This window comes from Podarcis raffonei, chromosome 6 (genome assembly GCF_027172205.1).
Source record: "Podarcis raffonei isolate rPodRaf1 chromosome 6, rPodRaf1.pri, whole genome shotgun sequence".
NCBI classification, from domain to species: domain Eukaryota; kingdom Metazoa; phylum Chordata; class Lepidosauria; order Squamata; family Lacertidae; genus Podarcis; species Podarcis raffonei.
This window is the reverse complement of record NC_070607.1, coordinates 40,845,978-40,864,875: the sequence shown is the minus strand read 5'-3', so window position 1 is coordinate 40,864,875 and position 18,898 is coordinate 40,845,978. Positions and strand designations below refer to the sequence as shown.

General features: G+C 42.4%; 2 protein-coding genes and 1 long non-coding RNA gene across 9 annotated transcripts in view; 1 reads left to right on the top strand and 2 right to left on the bottom strand.

Annotated features, from left to right (window-relative positions):
* Positions 1 to 18,898, bottom strand: part of MYSM1 (Myb like, SWIRM and MPN domains 1) — a 286,494-nt gene that overhangs the window by 11,790 nt on the left and 255,806 nt on the right. Inside the window, exons 1-8 of one of the 7 annotated variants that reach the window (XM_053392252.1) lie at positions 6,970 to 7,082; positions 5,369 to 5,444; positions 4,709 to 4,779; positions 2,763 to 2,840; positions 2,642 to 2,665; positions 2,218 to 2,296; positions 1,600 to 1,698; positions 163 to 893 (exon numbers count right to left, since the gene is read on the bottom strand). In XM_053392252.1, coding sequence (XP_053248227.1) covers positions 163 to 893; positions 1,600 to 1,698; positions 2,218 to 2,296; positions 2,642 to 2,665; positions 2,763 to 2,840; positions 4,709 to 4,779; positions 5,369 to 5,444; positions 6,970 to 7,046 — 1,235 coding nt within the window. In that variant the 5' untranslated portion in view covers positions 7,047 to 7,082. Of the gene's footprint in view, positions 1 to 162; positions 894 to 1,599; positions 1,699 to 2,217; positions 2,297 to 2,641; positions 2,666 to 2,762; positions 2,841 to 4,708; positions 4,780 to 5,368; positions 5,446 to 6,969; positions 7,187 to 13,630; positions 13,656 to 18,898 lie in introns of those variants that run through there. The other 6 variants (XM_053392249.1, XM_053392254.1, XM_053392253.1 and 3 more) reach the window with 6 other exon arrangements.
* The window catches only part of LOC128415707 (uncharacterized), a 29,400-nt gene continuing 17,761 nt past the window's right edge, over positions 7,260 to 18,898 (top strand). The window contains exon 1 of the long non-coding RNA XR_008331045.1: positions 7,260 to 7,338. This is a non-coding gene — a long non-coding RNA (uncharacterized LOC128415707). The remainder of the gene's footprint in view (positions 7,339 to 18,898) is intronic.
* On the bottom strand, positions 9,591 to 12,465 carry LOC128415687 (CARD- and ANK-domain containing inflammasome adapter protein-like). Its single transcript, XM_053392257.1, has one exon. It carries the CDS (start codon positions 12,053 to 12,055, stop codon positions 9,785 to 9,787), a length of 2,271 nt encoding a protein of 756 aa, XP_053248232.1. The 5' UTR covers positions 12,056 to 12,465; the 3' UTR covers positions 9,591 to 9,784.

Here is an 18,898-nt window from a genome sequence, read left to right as displayed (position 1 = left end):
CAAAGGAGGAAGATACAATCAACCAGCTGCAGTCAATAAAGGAACTGGCTATCACTTGTCTGGAAAATGGATTGCGTAAAGGAAGGATATTAAATATCCATACTGTTGCTTTGCATACATACCCCTCACTGTATAATTTTCCAACAGGCTTATATTGCTTACCACTGATCCAAAATATAGTTTCTAATTTTCAGGTAGCGCTCAGGTGTTTTGGCTTGTCGTCCCACAAAAAATTCTGGTATTGCCTGCTTTTCTTCTTCTAGTACAGTTTGTCTATCTATTTCTATTTCTTGATCTGGTGGCTTGAGCTCCTCTGCATCTATCTGATTCTCCTCTTCCAGTTGGTTGGAAGGATGGAAAAGAAGACTGTTTTCAGTGAAGTCTGTCTGTTCTCTGCAATTCTCTGGATTAGGAAACCAATCGGTATCATCAGAAATTCCTTTCCCATCACATTTCTGATTTTCTGAAACCATGGTTCCATGACCACTGTTCTCAGAACATGACATTGCAGTCTCTAGACTCTCAACTGTGCTGTGCTCTGGCTTTGGAATTAATCTTGATGTTAACAGAACTGAAGGCATGTGTCCAGCAGAATCCAAGATAGGCTCTGTCCAGCTGCTCTCTCCTGATGGACTTTTTGGAATATCTAATAAATCAGACTTTCCAGCTTCTTGCTGTGGCACATTGCAAAGTAGCTCATCCACCTCATCTGTAATATCTACTTCCTCATCATCTGATAATTTTTCAATTTTCACTGCATTTAGATTAGGGTCTGCCCGACCTCTTAAGAGTGCCCATGACACCACCTTCCCTTCATCATCCTGATTGACGCTGGGAAGAGGAACATTGACATACTGCGGCAGTTCCACTTTTTCTGAGCCATCCGTTTTTGCCTTAACAGAAAAGTACATTAAAACGAGTTAAGGATGACAAAGTAAGAAAGTCTAGATGAATAACAGTAGTTAAAAAGAGACATTTATTAATTTTAAGTCATGTTTGTTTGTTGTTTCCTTAAATTTCTTAATAAAAACAGGGCCCTCTTGCAAAAGACCTTTAATTTTGCCAATTTTGGTGAATGACATTCACCAGATAACAACATTCACAAGGGAAACACACAGCTTATCAAACCAAATAATAATATGAATTTCTATCACAGCTCAGCATTTGCCAGCTAAAAACTTATCCAGCTGTTTTTGACTGTGGAAAAGAAAAATATGTGCTTCTTGCTTCAGACTTTAAGAAGCCTCCATTTAGTAAATTCAGCAGTACAATATGGTGGTGTAGAATAAGAGTCCTCCTCTTATGGACCTCAGCTGCTCATGTCTGAGCAAGGTTGATAGCGGATAACCCTGTTGATCTTTGTCGACAGTGGACAAAGAACGGTAGAGTTATCCCTTAAAGTTTAATCAAATTTAAAAGCCCTTTTTGAAAAAATGCAGGCGGTCAATATTACAGGAAATTAAAAATGAATGCAAAAATCATTTGCTGTGGGAGACTAACGAAGAAAGCTTCAAACGAAGTAATCCTTTTTTAGTAATCTGTTGGCAAGGTTTGCTACCAAGTCATTCTGTCAACTGAAAGTTGTTATATCAAGTTTACCTTGTTCTTAAAGTACTGCCTGGCAAAGCTCTTTACTTGGAGAACATTGCGACTTCCAATCATCATGGCAATTTTTGTCCATCTTCTGCCAAATTTAGCCTAATGGAAAATAAACATGACTTCAGCTCTTAAGTCAAAACAAATCAATTTAATATAGCATCTGAAGCTTCCAATGCTTTGTTTTTACCCCATCTAAGTTACTTGCTCACTAAAAACCTCTTTCTCTCCCACTCTGGGGCAGCTTTTTACCAAGAGAAGTGTGTTAAGATAGCAGGTAAGAGTTTTGAGAAAGTGAAGGAAAAGGAAAAGTACTTGAGCCCATGGCTAAAAAAATCCCATTAAGTAGCTAGGCACAAATATCATACATGAGTAATCCACTTCATCTAAAAATTCATGTTGGCTGCATAGGAATCTCATCCAGCATGAAACTATTTTAGGATTAAAATTCTTCACTAAAGGTACACTGTATAACAGTTTGTTACATTTTAAAACAAATAACATGCCATGCAGTACAAATGTAGCTTAAACACTTTTAATTACCTGAAGAACATTGAACATTGAGATTTCCACTTCTAATGGCATTTACTACTAAAAACATTAACCACAGGAAATATTTACCAGTCCTTGTTCAAATAGTTCTTTTTCTTTCACTGTCCACTTTAGCGATCCACTAGCTGATTTTGTAGGTGAGCGTATCCTTACATAAAAATAAAGCAAAATGCCTTTGTGTAAAACAAAAAGATGCCAGGAAACGGTATCTAAACATACATTTTTTTTAAAAAAATTAATCACTAGAAATAACATGTACATAAATATACTTCGAAACTGGGTATAGGCATTTTAGTGAACTGCCTAAATAGAAAACTAGATTTTTTAAAAGAAGCAGGAGGTAGCGTCAGGGTATGCAACAAAGAAACCAGCGTAAAAAATGCAATTTTTGCAGGGTTTTTGTTTTTTTTTTAAGCATCAACATGAGTCCTAAAGGTATTCAGATATTCAGTACAATCACTTAATACTTAGCCGTGACATTAGAAGTACATACGTTACTTTTGCTTCTTTCTTGTGGCTGTAAAGTGCAAAACAAGACAAAGGCAAGTTTGTAAAGATGGGGAGTCTTTTTAACACAAATTCCCCCCTCTTTGAAATATTACACACCACATTACCTTTTTGTGCACTTTTTATCACTTTCCTTCAGTTCATGCCAAATTTTTTCTGGAAGGGATTTGCTAGATAGATAGTATCTGGAATTCATTAAGGATTTTCTAAAGTACTGTTAATGAGGTTCTTTGCATGCTACTGTTTTCATAATTAATAATTTATCATACCAAAAATCTGTAACTGCAGTCCAATGGATTGTAAGTTGTAGTACATGGATTAGCTATAAACTAACAGCAAACACCAGTAGAACATTATTTAATGCAGAGAAAGACAAAGGTCAGAAGTCAAACTACGTCCAATGAGGCTTACTCCCTATTAAGCATGCCTACGATTACAGTTTAAAGCCAGAAAATTGATACCAACTGTGCAACTTTCAGTAACAGGTTGGAGGAAGAACAGAGAGAGAGAAATAGCAAGCACTCACCACAGTAACCTTGCAAATGATCTTTCAAAAGTTACAAGCCCATTTAAATAACAACAATAACATGAGAATTTAAAAGCTGTTTCTTGAAATAAGTCACTGTTCTTAAATTAATATAAACTAAGCTCAGCTGTTTTGGGATTACAAAATTACAAACAAAAAGAAAAACCAAAAGAAAAACCAAAAGGGGCAAAATTTCCTGAAACTTATTTTAGACATTTGTCTTGGGATAACTTCAAAGAAATAAACACATGAAAAGGTTTTTTTTTGGGCTTCCGCACTCTGCCTTAATGAAGGCAGCCCCCATGACATCAGGATATTGTTGGCAAAGGAAAAACAGGGATGATTACGGGTAATCATCCTTGCAAATTCTGCCCAGGGATGAGGGGAATGGGCTTCACTTGCAGTTCGTCTCGGTACCTGGCTCTCGCTCTGGCATGGAATGCGGGGGGCAGGGAGGCGGTGAGAACAAAAGCACTTTGCCTGCAGAAAACCCTCTAATGTCTTTATTATTTACAAAGTGAACTGAATAACGCTAAGAGGGCTTGGAATTTAATTGGACGTATAGTTGCTCATATATCTTCAGTTGAAAGGAAGGGTGAAAGGAGTCTGCAAACTGCCAAGGAACTGATAAGGTTCTTTATTGAGTCATCTGCAGATCGACAGACCACTCTTCTTCCCAGGCTGAGAGGAAAAATGGTGACAACAGTCTTTACTGGGACAGAGCAACTTTTGCAGCAGTTGTTAAAGCTCTTCGTGCAAAACAATGAAGCACGGGATGGAGGGATGCAGAAATTTATGGAACAACACTGGGATATCAGCTCCACCCAAGGCATGATGGATAACAGCAACAATTGGGGAAAAGAAAGACATAATATCTTACAAGGACAGGGAGAAGAACCACGGACAGAATAACTGCCATACACAGGAAGAACAAGGATATAGTTTTGAGTTCCTCACTTGCAGTTTTATAAATCATTTAATGTGTCAACACAAATAGAAGTTATTAATAATGCAGTTGCTGTATAAGGGATTATTATTATTACAACTGGAATGTTGCTGAAACTAATAAGATTTTGGATTGCAGAAATAAAGAAAATCATCAAATTTAGCATGCGGAGGGCCACTTTATCTAAATTATATAATTTGGTATTTGAATGATTGGTATTAATAACTGTATTATAAATTGGTATTGTTATAATGAGGCTATTATTGGACTGTAATTGAAAATGAATAAAAAACAAAGGACTACTCAAAGGGCACAAAAACCTGCTGACTGAGCCATGTTAATTCACCAGACCTTAATTATTAATCAGACACAAGTAGAAGGATAGAAACAGCAAGGCTCTCTTGTTAAAGAAGCCAGAGATGTCTGGCACCTTGGTGATTAATGAGAGTTTCCATCAGGTAGTCAGGGAGCAATTTCTAATCACAAAGTGTAGCCTATTGATTATAATCCTGCACTACAGCTTAATTTCTTACTGGGGTGAGGATTCTATTTTGTCATGCTGATTAATAAGTAAAGGATACTCTTCTTCCAACAACATCTTCTCAATGGCAGTCCTGTTTTCTTCACTAATTGTGCTATCAAGACTCCATGGCTAGGAGAAAAACGTAAGTTATGGAACACTTGTTTTATATATTAATTCCAACACCAACCCCAGAAAAGAGGCTAATATTTCTCATTTTCAGATGCAGAGCTGAACTGAAGAAGTAAGTTTTCAAAATCTCCCAGGGAATTTGTGACAATTAATGAATTTAAAAGATTAACAGAAATCTCAAGTGCACCAAAAATCCAATACCTTTCTTAAAAACTGTGATAAAAGAACATGGAAAAGAATTTCAATAAGCACATTGTAAAGAACACAGGAATGACACCTCTTTATATTTCATGGCTGAAATCTGGAGGTCCCTTGTCATGTACAGATCAGCAATACCCCTTGTGCAAGCACTTGAAGATCTGTGTATAGAAAATCCAGGTTCCAATCAGCTGTTTTACACTGATAGCTGGGAACACAGATCGTTCAAAGACTTCAGTATGTTTCCATGGAACAGCACAAGTTGTATTTTTATTATGCCCTTCGAATCCCAACTTATTTTTTGAAGTGATTATGATAGAAAGACCTCTTAAGATGTCTTCAAAAAGTTGGTCGTTCTCTCAGTTAACAGCCCATTTCATAGGACACTTACAAGACCCATATCAGTTCGCCAAGTTGAATCAAGGTAATGATCTTGGAGTAAGCTGGATGAAGGATTTTCATAGCTTCTGAAATAAAATAAAAAAGCCATATACTTTAAAAACTGATCCTCTCAGAAGCTGAAGTCCTACTAGCATTTTAATGCTTGGTAATTGTCACTTGTTGCAATGCTTCAAAGCTTTGCACCCAATCCTATACTCCCCTTTTGCTAGTAAAAGAAATATTAAATTTGAGATGTAAAACATTTAAGCAGAGACAATTTTTAAGCTATTATATGATGTATCCATATGATGCTTTACCTCACAATTCTCACAAGTAGGAAATCAAATCCTGAGACTCAGGAAGTGTTGTTGTTGTTTTTAAAAAAGTCCTCCCTTTGTCAAATATATGGGAGGGAAAGTGATCTACATTAGAGGAACTAATGTAGAAAGTTCATACTTATTCTTGTGGCACCTGCGCTACAGACAGATCCATCTAGACTGAAAGGAAGGATACTGATTTAAACATTTTTGACAGCGCTGTGACTATGCATTGGTGTGTGTCAAAATTAGGAAGGAATTAATCTAAGCCAGCAGTGGCTAACCCACGACTGTGCTTACACACACTGAAACCCTAACTGACATTGCATTTCATATTCCTCTGATCTTGCTGCTTTAGAAGCCCCCCTCCCACAAAGTATGCATGCAAGCAACTGTGGCACTCAACGCATCTAATGAAGTGAGACTGAAGTCCGTAAGAACTTCTGCTATAATAAATCCATTAAATGTCTTCAAGGTGTCAGAACTCTTGTTTCATTTCTCCTCCAGAAGATTTCCAGGAGAGAAAACCACCCACCAGCTGTTAGGTAGGTCAGGTCAGAAATTACTCCTGTGGAGCTCATTCATGTCATTCTCCTGGACCACCTGCATACTGTTGAGGGGAACATCACAGACCCTACAAGTGTCCCTATTTTCCAGGGACAGTCCTGGAATTACAGAAACCATCCTGGTTTCTGATTTGATCCCAGAATGTCTCGCTTTTCCTTAGGACATCCTGTTTTAACGGGAGAAAAGTTGGGAGGGCCTGGAATAGTATGTCCCTATTTTAACGGGAGAAATGTCGGGAGGGCCTGAAATAGGATGTCCCTATTTTAACCGGAGAAATGTTGGAGGACCTGGAATAGGATGTCCCTGTTTTAATCGGAGAAATGTCGGGAGGGTATGACACTTCCTCGCGTGAGGGTGCCAAGCAGACCACTCTCTGTCTTGGCTCCAGAAGAACGGGGAGGCATGCCTTGCTCACACGAGGAAGACACTCGGGTGTAGGATACACGTTCTCTTCCTCCTTTAGGCTGACTTAAGGGCCGCGGCTGTGAGGCCAGAGCGAGATCTGAGCACTTCCATAAAGATGCGGGAGGGGAAAGAAACCTCCCTCCCACCGCGAAAGGCCCCTGCCAGAGGCCCAGGCCAGGCGCTGAGGCGACAGAGACCCCCCGGTCAGAGCCATGGCCCGCCTGAGGCAGCCGCCGCCAACGAAGGGGCTGCCGTTGGGAGCCTGGCATGAAGCGCGCGGGGCCCGGGCTGAAGGCCGAAGCCTGCCTCTCCCCGCACTCACCCCGGCTCCGCTTCCCCGGCGCCCCCCGCCGTTGCGTCCCCCTCGACGTCCACGTCGAGCTCCTCCACGGCCTCCATGCCGACACCCGCCCGCCGACGCCGCAGCCGCCGACACCGGAAGTCGCGGGAACAAAACAGGAAACGGGGAGTCCAAGGCCGGCCCAGGGAATGCGGTTCAACCATAGAGAGTTGTGAGCATGCGCCGCACGAAGCTGCGAAGCTGCCGGCGCCCTTCCTTTTGCCCCCAAGCTCTAACGGGGAATCGGCGGGCTTGGGGTGGGGTGCGCGCGGTGGGAATAGGAAGAGAGCTTGGTAGGAAGCGGACCGCGATGGGAAGAGAGAAAAAGCAGGGTAGGAAGAATAGAATAGGGTATGTTCTTGTCTCTACACACACACACACACAGACAGCTGAATGACAAGGGGAAGCTTTCATAATGAAAACGTAAAAACGCAACGTAACCAAACAAAAAGCAGAATTTTGCAAGGAAAGTGGGAGTCCTCGGGGAGAAATTAAAACGGGATAAAATGACCTCTTCTGGTTGCAAGCCATGGATGGTGATCAAAAGCAAAGGACAGAAGTTAAAGGAGAGCTCTGGGGAGGAATAACATTCCGGTCCTACTTAGAATTCAGTTAAAAGTACGTCTGTCACACGCCAGTAGCCACTGCCTGTGTTAGATTATTGCCCTATTGCCCAGGTATAGGAGATTTGTAAAATGCACGCATTTCGCAGATCCTTAACGAGAATTTTCATATTTGCGACTAAAGAGAGGACTGAAATCATAAATGTGGGAGTATCTTTTCAGATTATTAACTATAAAGTTGTTGAGGCACCAAGAATTGTGTCAGAGCAGACAGCACGTCAGCTGCCTTAAATGGTGTCAGCATGACTCAGCTTTATCCTGATGTAAGCCTCTTCTGAGCTTGTTGAAGGAATAATGGGACCCAAATTCCATAAATAAACAATATAGCAGGAAGAACAGGTACAACCATCAAGTACAGATTTGGTTTTATCTCTTTTTGTAAATTGTTTTGAAGGTTTTTGTTGTTTTTACAATCAAGCAGTGTACTGTAGAAATTTTATGAAATAAGTAATACTCTCGGTGTTTCTCCATCCTTGCTTTGTTCAAACTTCTGCCATTGCTTAAAACAGTCACTTTCCCCCTTTCAGAGTCCCCACCTCTTTGCTTACTTTCCTTCTTCCATTCCTCATCTACCCTATATGAGAGAGTTAATGGATGTGGATCCCACAACTTTTTCATAGTATGTTCCCATAGGGTGCTTCACTCCTACCATGTATTGCCTTCAACATGAAGTTCCAGATTCAGTTCAGTAATTCAGATATTTTATTATCAAGCAAACACCCATATATAAACAACAACCATAAACTTAACCTTCTCTAACTGAACATGCTAACTGACATACCTTCTCTTAAAATTTTATTTGTTTTAAAGATAAAGTAACGGTAAAAGGACCCCTGACTGTTAGGTCCAGTTGTGGGCGACTCTGGGGTTGAGGCGCTCATCTCGCTTTGCTGGCCGGCGTACAGCTTCCAGGTCATGTGGCCGTTGTGGGGATTCGAACTGCCGACCTTCTGGTTAGCAAGCCCTAGGCTCTGTGGTTTAGACCACAGTGCCACCCGTGTCCCAGGGTTTAAAGATACCATAACACATAATCACGAGGGTATGTGTGCAAATGGGACTGCAGAATAGGAGAGGAGAGGAGGCATGGAGCGGGGACTGTGTGAATGGGGGTGCCGAAATGGAGGGGGAGGCATGGACATAGGGGGAAACAGGGGGAAATAGGTGCAAAGTTGGGCTGCAGAGCAGAAGAGAGTAGCTGCTTCAAAAATATCACTGGGAAAGTGAAATGGAGGTTTAGCAATTGTATGGGGTGAAAAAGGAAAGAAAATGGGGTTAATGTGGGGGCATTGGGGGTTGCCAAATGGAATGTGCAGGGGGGGGGCAAACCATGGGCGTAGCCAGGAGGGGGCAGCTCCCCCCTTCCCCCCATCAAGTAAAACAATATAACTACTTAACTAACTGACCATCACGTCAGTTCTGCCCCTCCAACAATGTCCTGCCCCCCCTAACAAAAATCCTGGCTACACCCACAGGCAGAACCCTCCTGGTACAGTAATATCTGTAATCCCAACCACACCCCGAAAAGCTTATGTCCAAAGCAGCACACAACAATAAAACACCCAAACAAATAAGGAATAATAAGAGATAAGCAGGCAATCTAAAACTAAAATCTAAATGCTAAGCGGTAATCCAACTGAATAATTTTGAAGAGCAAACCAAAACAACACTGGCAAGGAGGGAGATAGCTTAGTCCCTCCGTGGAATGGCATTCCATGTGCTGGGTGCCATTACAAGAAAAGGTTAACCTTTCTGACTGTATTTAAGTACTAGCCTAGTACCTGTAGGCAGCATGGAATTGCATCCAGGCAGGTGAGTAGGCTTGAGGAGGAGAGATGAGGGCCGCATTCCTCCTCTGTGCTCAGAATAGAAACCAAGTGCGCTGGCAGGTGAGGGAAGCCCTGCCTCTGTAGGAATGCAGAGAGGCTTGCTTTGGGAGGAATGAAACACTTCTGCCAACCGCCTCCAGTGGACGGACTAGGGCATTTTGTGGGCTTGTTTATAGGAACCCTCCCTCCTTTAAGATTTTGATTAAAAATAGTTAATAATCAAGAGTTCCAACCACTGATTTCCTGCATTGACCCTGAAATAGGGCAGCCCAGACACATGTGAGAACAAGGCACTAGATGGCAATAAGAAACAACTTGTGCTTCTTATTTAGGTTCTTCATGGCACATTTATCTTATCAATAACATTTTCTTTTTCAAAAGAGTAACAATTTGAGCCTGGCTTTCAGTTGGGCTGGATTCTGCTACTTGAAGTGGAGTCTTCTTCAGGCTATTTGTGGCCTGTAGATTTGCTTTACCCCCCTCAGACCAGCTGACCAGTGCGCTCACACAGTTAAAATGACCAGCTTTGCAAGCACAATGCAATGGTGTGTCCTTATTGTTGTCCAGAGCATTAATGGCTGAACCGTTGCTCAAGAAGAAATTTATTAGGTCATTGTGTCCATGTTCTGCTGCAAGATGTAGCGGTGTCTTCCTCCAAATATTTTTGTCATCGATATTTTTATTCTTGCCAGCAGCCAGAAGGGCCTGTAGTATCTCCACATTCCCATTGATGGTGGCATAGTGCATAGATGTGCATCCGTCCATGTCTTTGGCACCAAACCTGGACTTCTTCGCTAACAGCGCTTTCACTGCATTAAGATGACCTCCCATGGCTGCAAGATGAAGCGGGGTCTTTTTCTCCTTGTCGGTTGCATTGGAGTCAGCATTGTAGTTCAGCAGCAGTTCTACCATAGCAGGGTTTCCTGCATCAGCAGCAAGATGCAGAGCTGTCTTTGCCTGCTTATCCTTAACGTTGACATTAGCCTTTCGCCGCAGCAGCTTTTGCACAACTTCCACATGGCCCTTATAACTTGCAACGTGCAAGGGAGTGAGCAGTTCTTTAGTGACCGAGTCAATTTTCGCACCTCCGTCAATTAATAAGTCAACTACCCCTCCCTTATTGTGCAATGCGGCCACATGGAGGGGGGTCTGATCTCCCTGCCCGGCAATGTTGGCATCCAATCCTTTGCTCAGGAGCATCTTTGCAATGGAGGAGGCTCCAGCTTGAACTGCCAGATGTAAAGCACTGCTTGAGTTTGGGGTCTTGTCCGTCAGGCTCGCTCCCTTTTCAATGAGAACTTTTGCTGACTCGGTCTTGCCCATCTCACATGCCACAAGCAGTGGTGTGTACTGTGCTTCGTTGAGGGCGTTTTTGTCGGTACCTTTGTCAATTAAAGCTGCTACGATGCCATGCAGGTCCTTTTGAACGGCTTTAAAGAGAGCTGACACCATCGTAGCCGGCGACATGCCTTTGGAATAGTCCAGCAATAACTTGAAGAGAGATTGACTGTTGCTGTTAAAGGCTACATCAATGATGCTGGAATCAATGTTGGCTCCAGCTTCCAGGAGAACCTGGACAGTCTTCTCAAACCCTCGAGACACAGCATAGCCCAAAGCAGTCTGTCCTCTCTCATCCTTGGCATCCTTCAAAGCACCATTCTTTAGGATGGCTTGCACCAGCTCACTGTCATCTCTGAGAGCAGCCATGTGCAGGAAGTTGTGTTGGTTCTTGTGTCGCCTCGCCTCTTCTTTCAGGATGCTCTTCAGAACATGGGTGTGGTGGTTCTGATGGGCCAGATGAAGTGGGCTCTTGCCTTCCTGATCCAAGGTGTACATGTTGGCACCCGACTGGAGCAGCATTTTCACAGCGTCGCCATGACCTCTCTCAGCAGCTCTGTGTAGCGGGGTTCTTCCTTTCTTATCCTTAACTTCCAGCTTAGCCCCTTTGCTGATTAGATAGTCAATTATTTCTGTATGCCCATGAGCCGCTGCAATGTGTAGGAGGGCTTCATCTTCAGAGTTTACTGCGTTAATATCATTCTCTTTTAAGATCTTTTCTAAATAGGAAAGATTACCTTTAGCCACAGAATCAAAGACAGAAAGAGAATTGAAAGAATTGTCTTGGGATTTCACAGCAGCTGAATCCTGTTTTACTTTACGTTTGATCTGAGTCAGCTTTTCTGGCTTAGCTAAAACATGTCTGGGGCTATCCTTCTTTTCTTGGTGAGGATCTTTACCCTTTTGAACCCACCCTTTATCTTTCTCCAGTAGATACCCTATCAGTTGCCTTCTGGCATCACCAATTCTTTCATTCACATTGCTGACATAACTCCTCATGTTGTTATATAGCTGTGGCTCAATCTGTTTCAGACATGGATAAAAAAAGAGCCTGCAAGCTCGCTCACCTTGAGAAACCAATATATCCAGGACCCGGGAGTTCTTTGCAGTTCTTGTTCTGTAGTAGGATAAGACCATTTTTTTCTCCGGTGTAAAAATGCCATGTTCTATCAGCCAGTTCAGAAGCTGATCAGGGTTCCTTATTCCATCTACAAGTTCATTCTTTTTAGTTCTCAGTACTTCTGTGGCATAGGGATTTGTGAACATGCCAGCTGAATACATGATGTGTTTAGATTATGCACCCGCGATACATTAAACATGCCTTTGAAGTTCGGCATTTAGCATGAGAAAGTGCAGATTGTTACATAAGTTTGCTCCAGTTTCTGCCAACAAATATTCTGGTGGTCCAACTGGAAATCTCAGCGACAACCACACACACGGGGGGGAAGGGAGAGCATAAACTTTTCACCTTTCGTTGTGCAACGCTGTTGCCTTCCAATTCTCTTTTCTTTTCCTTAACAACAGACTGGAGTTGACGAATTGAAACAAAACAAAACTCAGTAAAAATATTCAAGTAAAAATGGTTACATTGCAAGAACTTGCAATATAAAATCGAGAGGAAGTTTTCAAAGTTGGTAGCTAAGCTGTTGATGGATAGAAACTTTTTAAAAAAAATGTATTTGGCATGTGTGACCCATCTGTCAAACATGTCAGAAGAAAAGCAGCAGGCTAGTAACTGTTGCTATGTAATTAGCCTTTGTGTAACATTAAGATAAAATTGTATACCCGTCAGTTAGTTACACAGCGGCATATCACACAGTGATCAAAAGCTGCAGGGCAAGTAGCTAAGAATGAGTTTAATGTTTCAAAAAAAGTACATCCCGCATTTATTTTATTTATTTAGAAAAATGCATCAGCCACTTTTTAAAAAAACTATCCTAAGCAATGTACATACAATAAAACTTTTCAGACAGCAACATAATGGCATGCTATGAAAGGGCCATATATGTGAAACATGAAAGAAAATCTAGAAAGAAGACATTTATTTTGCCTTTCACAACATGTAATAATTTAATCAGTGCTGTGAGCTCATGGTGTTTCGATAAAGGCAAATTCTCATTGAAAACACATCTGTCCTTGAGGTGGAATATTTTAACAATTGAGGAATTTTCATTAAAGCGATATGGGCAAATTATAATGACGGCTTCTAATAAACAGAAGATTAGCAGAACAATCTTACATAGCAATTGCACTGGGAGTAAAGTTATATCACTGCTATTTTATATTTATAGACATATTTATAGTTTGCCCTCTCACAAAATATCAGGGCAATGCACAGAAATATAACAAAATATTTTTTAAAAAGCATTAAAAGCAGTATGGAATAATCATTAAAATAACCAGCTACTCAAAAATAAATAAATGCAGATAACTACATAGGTCTGTCAGCAACATACTGCTAAGCAGGTAGGATAGCTATACACTCTCAGCCCAGGAGTAGAAGAGAAAACACACAAAACAGAAAATTCAAGAATAGCATAAAAACAGAAGATAGGCCCCCAGCATCTGTGAACACATAGCCAAAATCCACCATACACAAACCATACACAGAGGAATCCAGTGAACTCACAGTGAAAAGGACATGCTTTTGGGTGCTGCGCCATTCTTTTGCATGTTGTGCAGGGGTGTATTCTGATACACAATGTATGAAAGAGTGCCACTGCACCCAAAACTAAGGTTACCAGACGTCCCGGTTTCCCAGGGACAGTCCCTGGATTTACAAATCAGTTCCCATACAAAATCCAATTAAGTTGAAAAGTGTCCCCGGATTCATTGAAAAACATTTGGTATCCTTACCCAAAACCATTGCGCAGCAACAACTTTGCTCCTTCTACCAGTCGTCCAGCATCCCTCCAGGCAGGGGCTCCATTTTCCTTATGCTGCCACAAGCACTGCTGGGGTGGGGGGGTGGGAACGCCACAGAATGGGATGGCACAACACAGAGCGTCAAGCTCGGAAAGTCCTCCCCTCCCTTTGGTAACTTCACAGATAAGAATTAACGAACAGTTGATAGATTTATAGTCTTTTTATTACAGCTTCATGTTGCGGTCACAAAATAGGCAGCTCTCCGCAAGGAGGGCAGTTCCTCATTTGTGGAGGAAGTTCCTCAAAGAAAGTGGGATATATATTTTAAAAGAAATGTTCGCATAGAACAAATGGGTCACAATTCTCACACTTTGCAGCCAGTGTTTCCCACTTCCCTTGCTTGCCTGTGTGCGATGTGGTTGTTGGATCGGAGTGGGGGTTATTGTCGGGTGTGGGGGTTCCCCCCTAGAAGTGAGGTACTCAAGTTCCCCTATATGTTCTGGAAGCCGGTTCTCTGTGGACGCTTCCAGACTGCCATCACTTTTGGCTCTCTCACCCATTTGAATAGATGCCAATTATGCTCCTTCGTGAAATAGCGTGGCCCTTCTTAACTCACCTCCAAGAAGATGGGCACATCGTGGTAAACAGCAACAGCACTACAGGCTTCTCACGCTTAAAAAGTAGGCTTTTTGCAGTAAGAAATGTGATAGGGGGAAGCAGTAGAAAGTGTGGGAGAATTCCCACTTGATGGCAGTGTTGTATAACCTCTGCAGAAATGTCGTACAAACCAATGAGACCAAATGCCCAACAAACAGGTCTCTGGAAACCACTCCTGTGTCTGCAAATCCCCCCACTTCTTTCCCGGTTTCCCCATCACCAACACTGGCCTCTGGGAGCTCTAGGCATGGGGCAAGTGGGGATGTGCCTTCAGCTGCAGTCTCCCTATGCAGGATTTATATACCTGGTGTGCTGCGATTGGGTGATGAGTTACACCATATCCTATGCCTGGCCCAGCGAAGTGAGCAGGATGGTCATTGACACAAGGAGGTTTTCTTTTCCCCTTTTATCTTTTTAAAGAAGTTTCTCTCCCACTGGCGTCAGCAGGAGGGAAACTCTTTGCATCTTTGACTGTTTATGACATGGTCACTGGAGCCTAGAGGAGTATAGCATATCATGTAACTCTGCACTTCTCTGGGCCACCCCATCCTGACTCCCATCCCATCCCATCCACAGGCAGATCTTCACTGGCAGAAAACCTACACAAGCCCCACTATTCTGCTGATGTCAGATTTCATCAGCATATCTGTCATGTCTGCACCATCCCTGGCATTCTGCTTATGGTGCTGAGTTTCTGTCAAATCCTCAGCCAGCAATGGTCAAATACAGGACTGTGTCCTGAATATAGTTTTTCCTAGAACAATCATAGGCAGATAGTAGAAAATTGGTGGGGGTTTTTGAAAAATGGATTGAATAACTAAAGGAGAGTAAGTGGCTAACTGGGATCCAGAACAATCTTAGAGCATTTTTGTATTTCTTCCTATAGAGCCAGTGTAGCATAGTGGTTAGAGTATTGGGCTATGACCTGGAAGACCAGGGTTTGAACCCCCACAGGGATGAATAAAGATAGGATATAAATGGAATAATACATACATACAAATAAATAAAAATGTCTTTTGGTCTGGAATGTGCGGTTTGTGTTAAAGTAGGATTAAAACAGGAACGAATGCTTTGATAATTTCTAGCCAAAGAAAGTTTTGCATATTAATTAGAGAGTTGGGAAATGCAAAGCAAAATAAAACAGAACAGTGTAAATGCTGTTGGGATCAGGTAGGATCTGTATTCCTGGAATCTTAGGGATTTGCAGTAAGCAGCACCTTTAAGGGAAAAGTGTGTGTGTGTGTGTTTGTGTGCGCACGCGTGTGTGTGATTTTTGGCTGGGAAAGCGCTTGGGAAGGAAAGTAGTAACATCTCTGTCAATGGGCCCAAATGGCTGTTGTAGTTTTTGAAAAGGAAATGGCCAGTTTTGTGCACACTTTAGAAGAATGCATACTTAACATAATGTGTCGTTTGAGCCGAAGACGTGGTGGCCCATCTGTAGGTGGTGAATTGAACATGTTAAATGTGGTAGATAAAGCAGAGAGGCCCAGTGGGTAGATTTTCATGCTCAGAGAAAGAGCATTTGCTTCGTATGCAGAAGGTTCCAGTTTCAATACCTAGCATCTACAGGAGGGCTGGGAATGTCTCCTGTCTGAACCTCTGGGGAACCACTGGCAGTCATTGTAGACAGTATTGAGTTATATTGACCAAAGATGTGATTCAGGGTAAGTCTAATTCCTGTGCTCCTAATCTTCTGGCTTTAGTGGTCATTGCAATGATGGAATCAAGGCACTTTGCATCATCTGTTATAAGTTTTATGGTTTCCCTGTGAACCACTAGCATAAAGGAGCATGAGGGGCGGGGAGTCAGAGCTTTGGTGATGCTCACATGAGCATTTAACATTTGAATGCACTCTCTATTTGGTCCTTTGTATTGGAGTGAAATGTAACCGCCAAACCATGCCAAGGCATTTTGTTTGTATAATCTAGCAATTCTGGTCCAATAACTGGGCCAGTAAGTCAAGTTAATCTTCACTTGAAAGACGGAGATGAGTGTTTTTCAACTAATTGTTTAGTCTTTATATCTGGCTTTGAAGCTCTGCATGCTTTGAAGCTGTATGGTTTCCTGGCTTTCCCAAGATGAAGATGTTTCTTAATTAATAAAAGAGTCAGTTTTCAAAAACAACATCCTTTGTCAACATGAAATGTGTTTGACATCCTTTATTTACATTTTCCCCCCATAAAGGAGAGCAAATAAAACCCTCCTCTTAGATTAATATTATATCAGACTCTTGCCAAATACAGTTTTGACTTCTTTACAAAATCCAGAAGAGGTCACTGTTTCTCTTTTGAGTGTTTTCAACAGCCGTAGTTGGCAGAAGGTCCTCTTTAAACTAATTAAGAGACCTGGAACCTGTTAAAACGGGTTGAATGTAACTGAATGGTTTCCAATGCCTTCTTTACATTCTCTAGGGTGTTTGGCCTGACATAACAGCTGGAATAAATGAACATAAATATATCAGTAGTGAGTGAAGTTGTGTTATTAATGTTTCCCAGCATGCATTTTAATTTCAGATTCAGCCATTGAAGCACAGCGCTTATCTATAATGCAACCAAGCTATTTATTGAAAACATTCAATAACTTTATTTTTCCTCTTCTTTTTTACAAGCTAGGCAATGGCTTGTTCTGGAACGACGATGTCAAATGTTTTCATTTTACTTGGTGGCATTATGAACAAGTGCTTTGCCTCAACATAGTGACCCAAACTATTGCAGAAAATGACATTAAGAGTTTTATGAAGGAGTTTAACAAAGACTATAAGGGTGGTGCTGTGGTCTAAACCACTGCGCCTCTTGGGCTTGCCAATTGGAACGTCGGCCATTCGAATCCACCCAAATGGGGTGAGCTCCCGTTGCTCTGTCCCAACTTCTGCCAACCTAGCAGTTTGAAAGCATGCCAGTGCAAGTAGATAAATAGGTACCACAGTGACGGGAAGGTAAACAGCATTTCTGTGTGCTCTGGTTTCCATCATGGTGTCCCATTGCACCAGAAGTGGTTTAGTCATGCTGGCCACATGACCCGGAAAGCACCAGCTCCCTTGGCCTGAAAGCGAGATGAGCGCCACACCCCATAGTAGCATTTGATTGGACTTAACCGTCTAGGAGGGACGCAGGTGGCGCTGTGGGTTAAACCACTGAGCCTAGGACTTGCCGATCAGAAGGTCGGCGGTTCGAATCCCCGCGACGGGGTGAGCTCCCGTTGCTTGGCCCCTGCTCCTGCCAACCTAGCAGTTCGAAAGCATGCCAGTACAAGTAGATAAATAGGTACCACTCAGGCAGGAAGGTAAACGGTGTTTCCGTGCGCTGCTCTGGTTCGCCAGAAGCGGCTTAGTCATGCTGGCCACATGACCTGGAAGCTGTATGCCGGCTCCCTCGGCCAATAAAGTGAGATGAGTGCCGCAACCCCAGAGTCGGTCACAACTGGACCTAATGGTCAGGAGTCCCTTTACCCTTTACCTTTAACCATCTAGGGGTCCTTTACTTTTACCTTGATCAGGGTTTGGTCAGCTAAAGAAAAGTCAGTGTACAACCTTTTCAGACTTAGAAAAGAAGGGGCAGTTATGAAAATGTGTGTTGCGGGCTTGCCCAAGACATGATTTTGGAAATCCCACATGCTCCTCTGCCCCTTCCTGGCAGGAAAAAAAACACAACCATCAAATTACTAAGAGCTGTCTGCTGTCTCATGACACCCAGAAATAGCTGCCTAAGGAGGCCACCTCACTCTGTCTAATGGTAGAGCCAGCCCAAAACAGTGTCTCTGTGTCTTCCTTTAGAGTCTTCTATTCAAAGGGCTAGCTAATCCAAACACATTTTAAAGAGAACAAATCCTAAGAAGGAAGAGCAGTAGGAGTATTGAATTGCTTATATACAATTAGTACATGGGCAGCAGATTGAGCAGGCCTACAGGTCACTTGGCTAGTTTTTTGTACCCTGGTGAAATGTGTTGGGCAGGATTCACTTCATGAGCCCTGCTTAAGAACTTCCACATGTGCAATGGGGCTTCCTTCTGCATGCCCCCTGAAATTGACTGGGGTGGGTTGGGGGGACCCCCAGAAGAATGCACGGGGGGGGGTGCAGCTGAAATTCCTGTGCCGGTGGAACATTCGTAATAGCATGATGTTGAATCCCACCCATTGCATTTCTATCTAAAGGATAGTGATTGTTTCTAAGTAGCAGCTTTGTATCCAGTATTTGCTCAGGAGTGCTAAGAAACCAAAAGTTCGGGGCAGTTTTGAAAGGTTCGGTCTGCCATCTTGATTCCAAATGGTGTCCCAGCCGTGTCCAAACATACAATGAAAACATGTTCTTTGTTCTTGGGAACCGTCATGCAAAATGCGTTCATGATAACTTAAGAGACATCCAAATTCGGAGCAAACAAAAACTTTCCAAGATATATAGTAGATTGTGAATGTATACATATAAATTCATACATGCACATTTTATCACAGAATCTTAGAGTTGGAAGGCATCCCAGGGGTCAGTCTAGCCAATCCCTGCAATGCAGGAATCTCAGCTAAAGCATCCATGACAGATGGCCAAGGAAGGAGAGTCCACAACTTCCTGAGGGAGATTGTTCCACTTTCAAACAAGTGTGTCTTTTGGT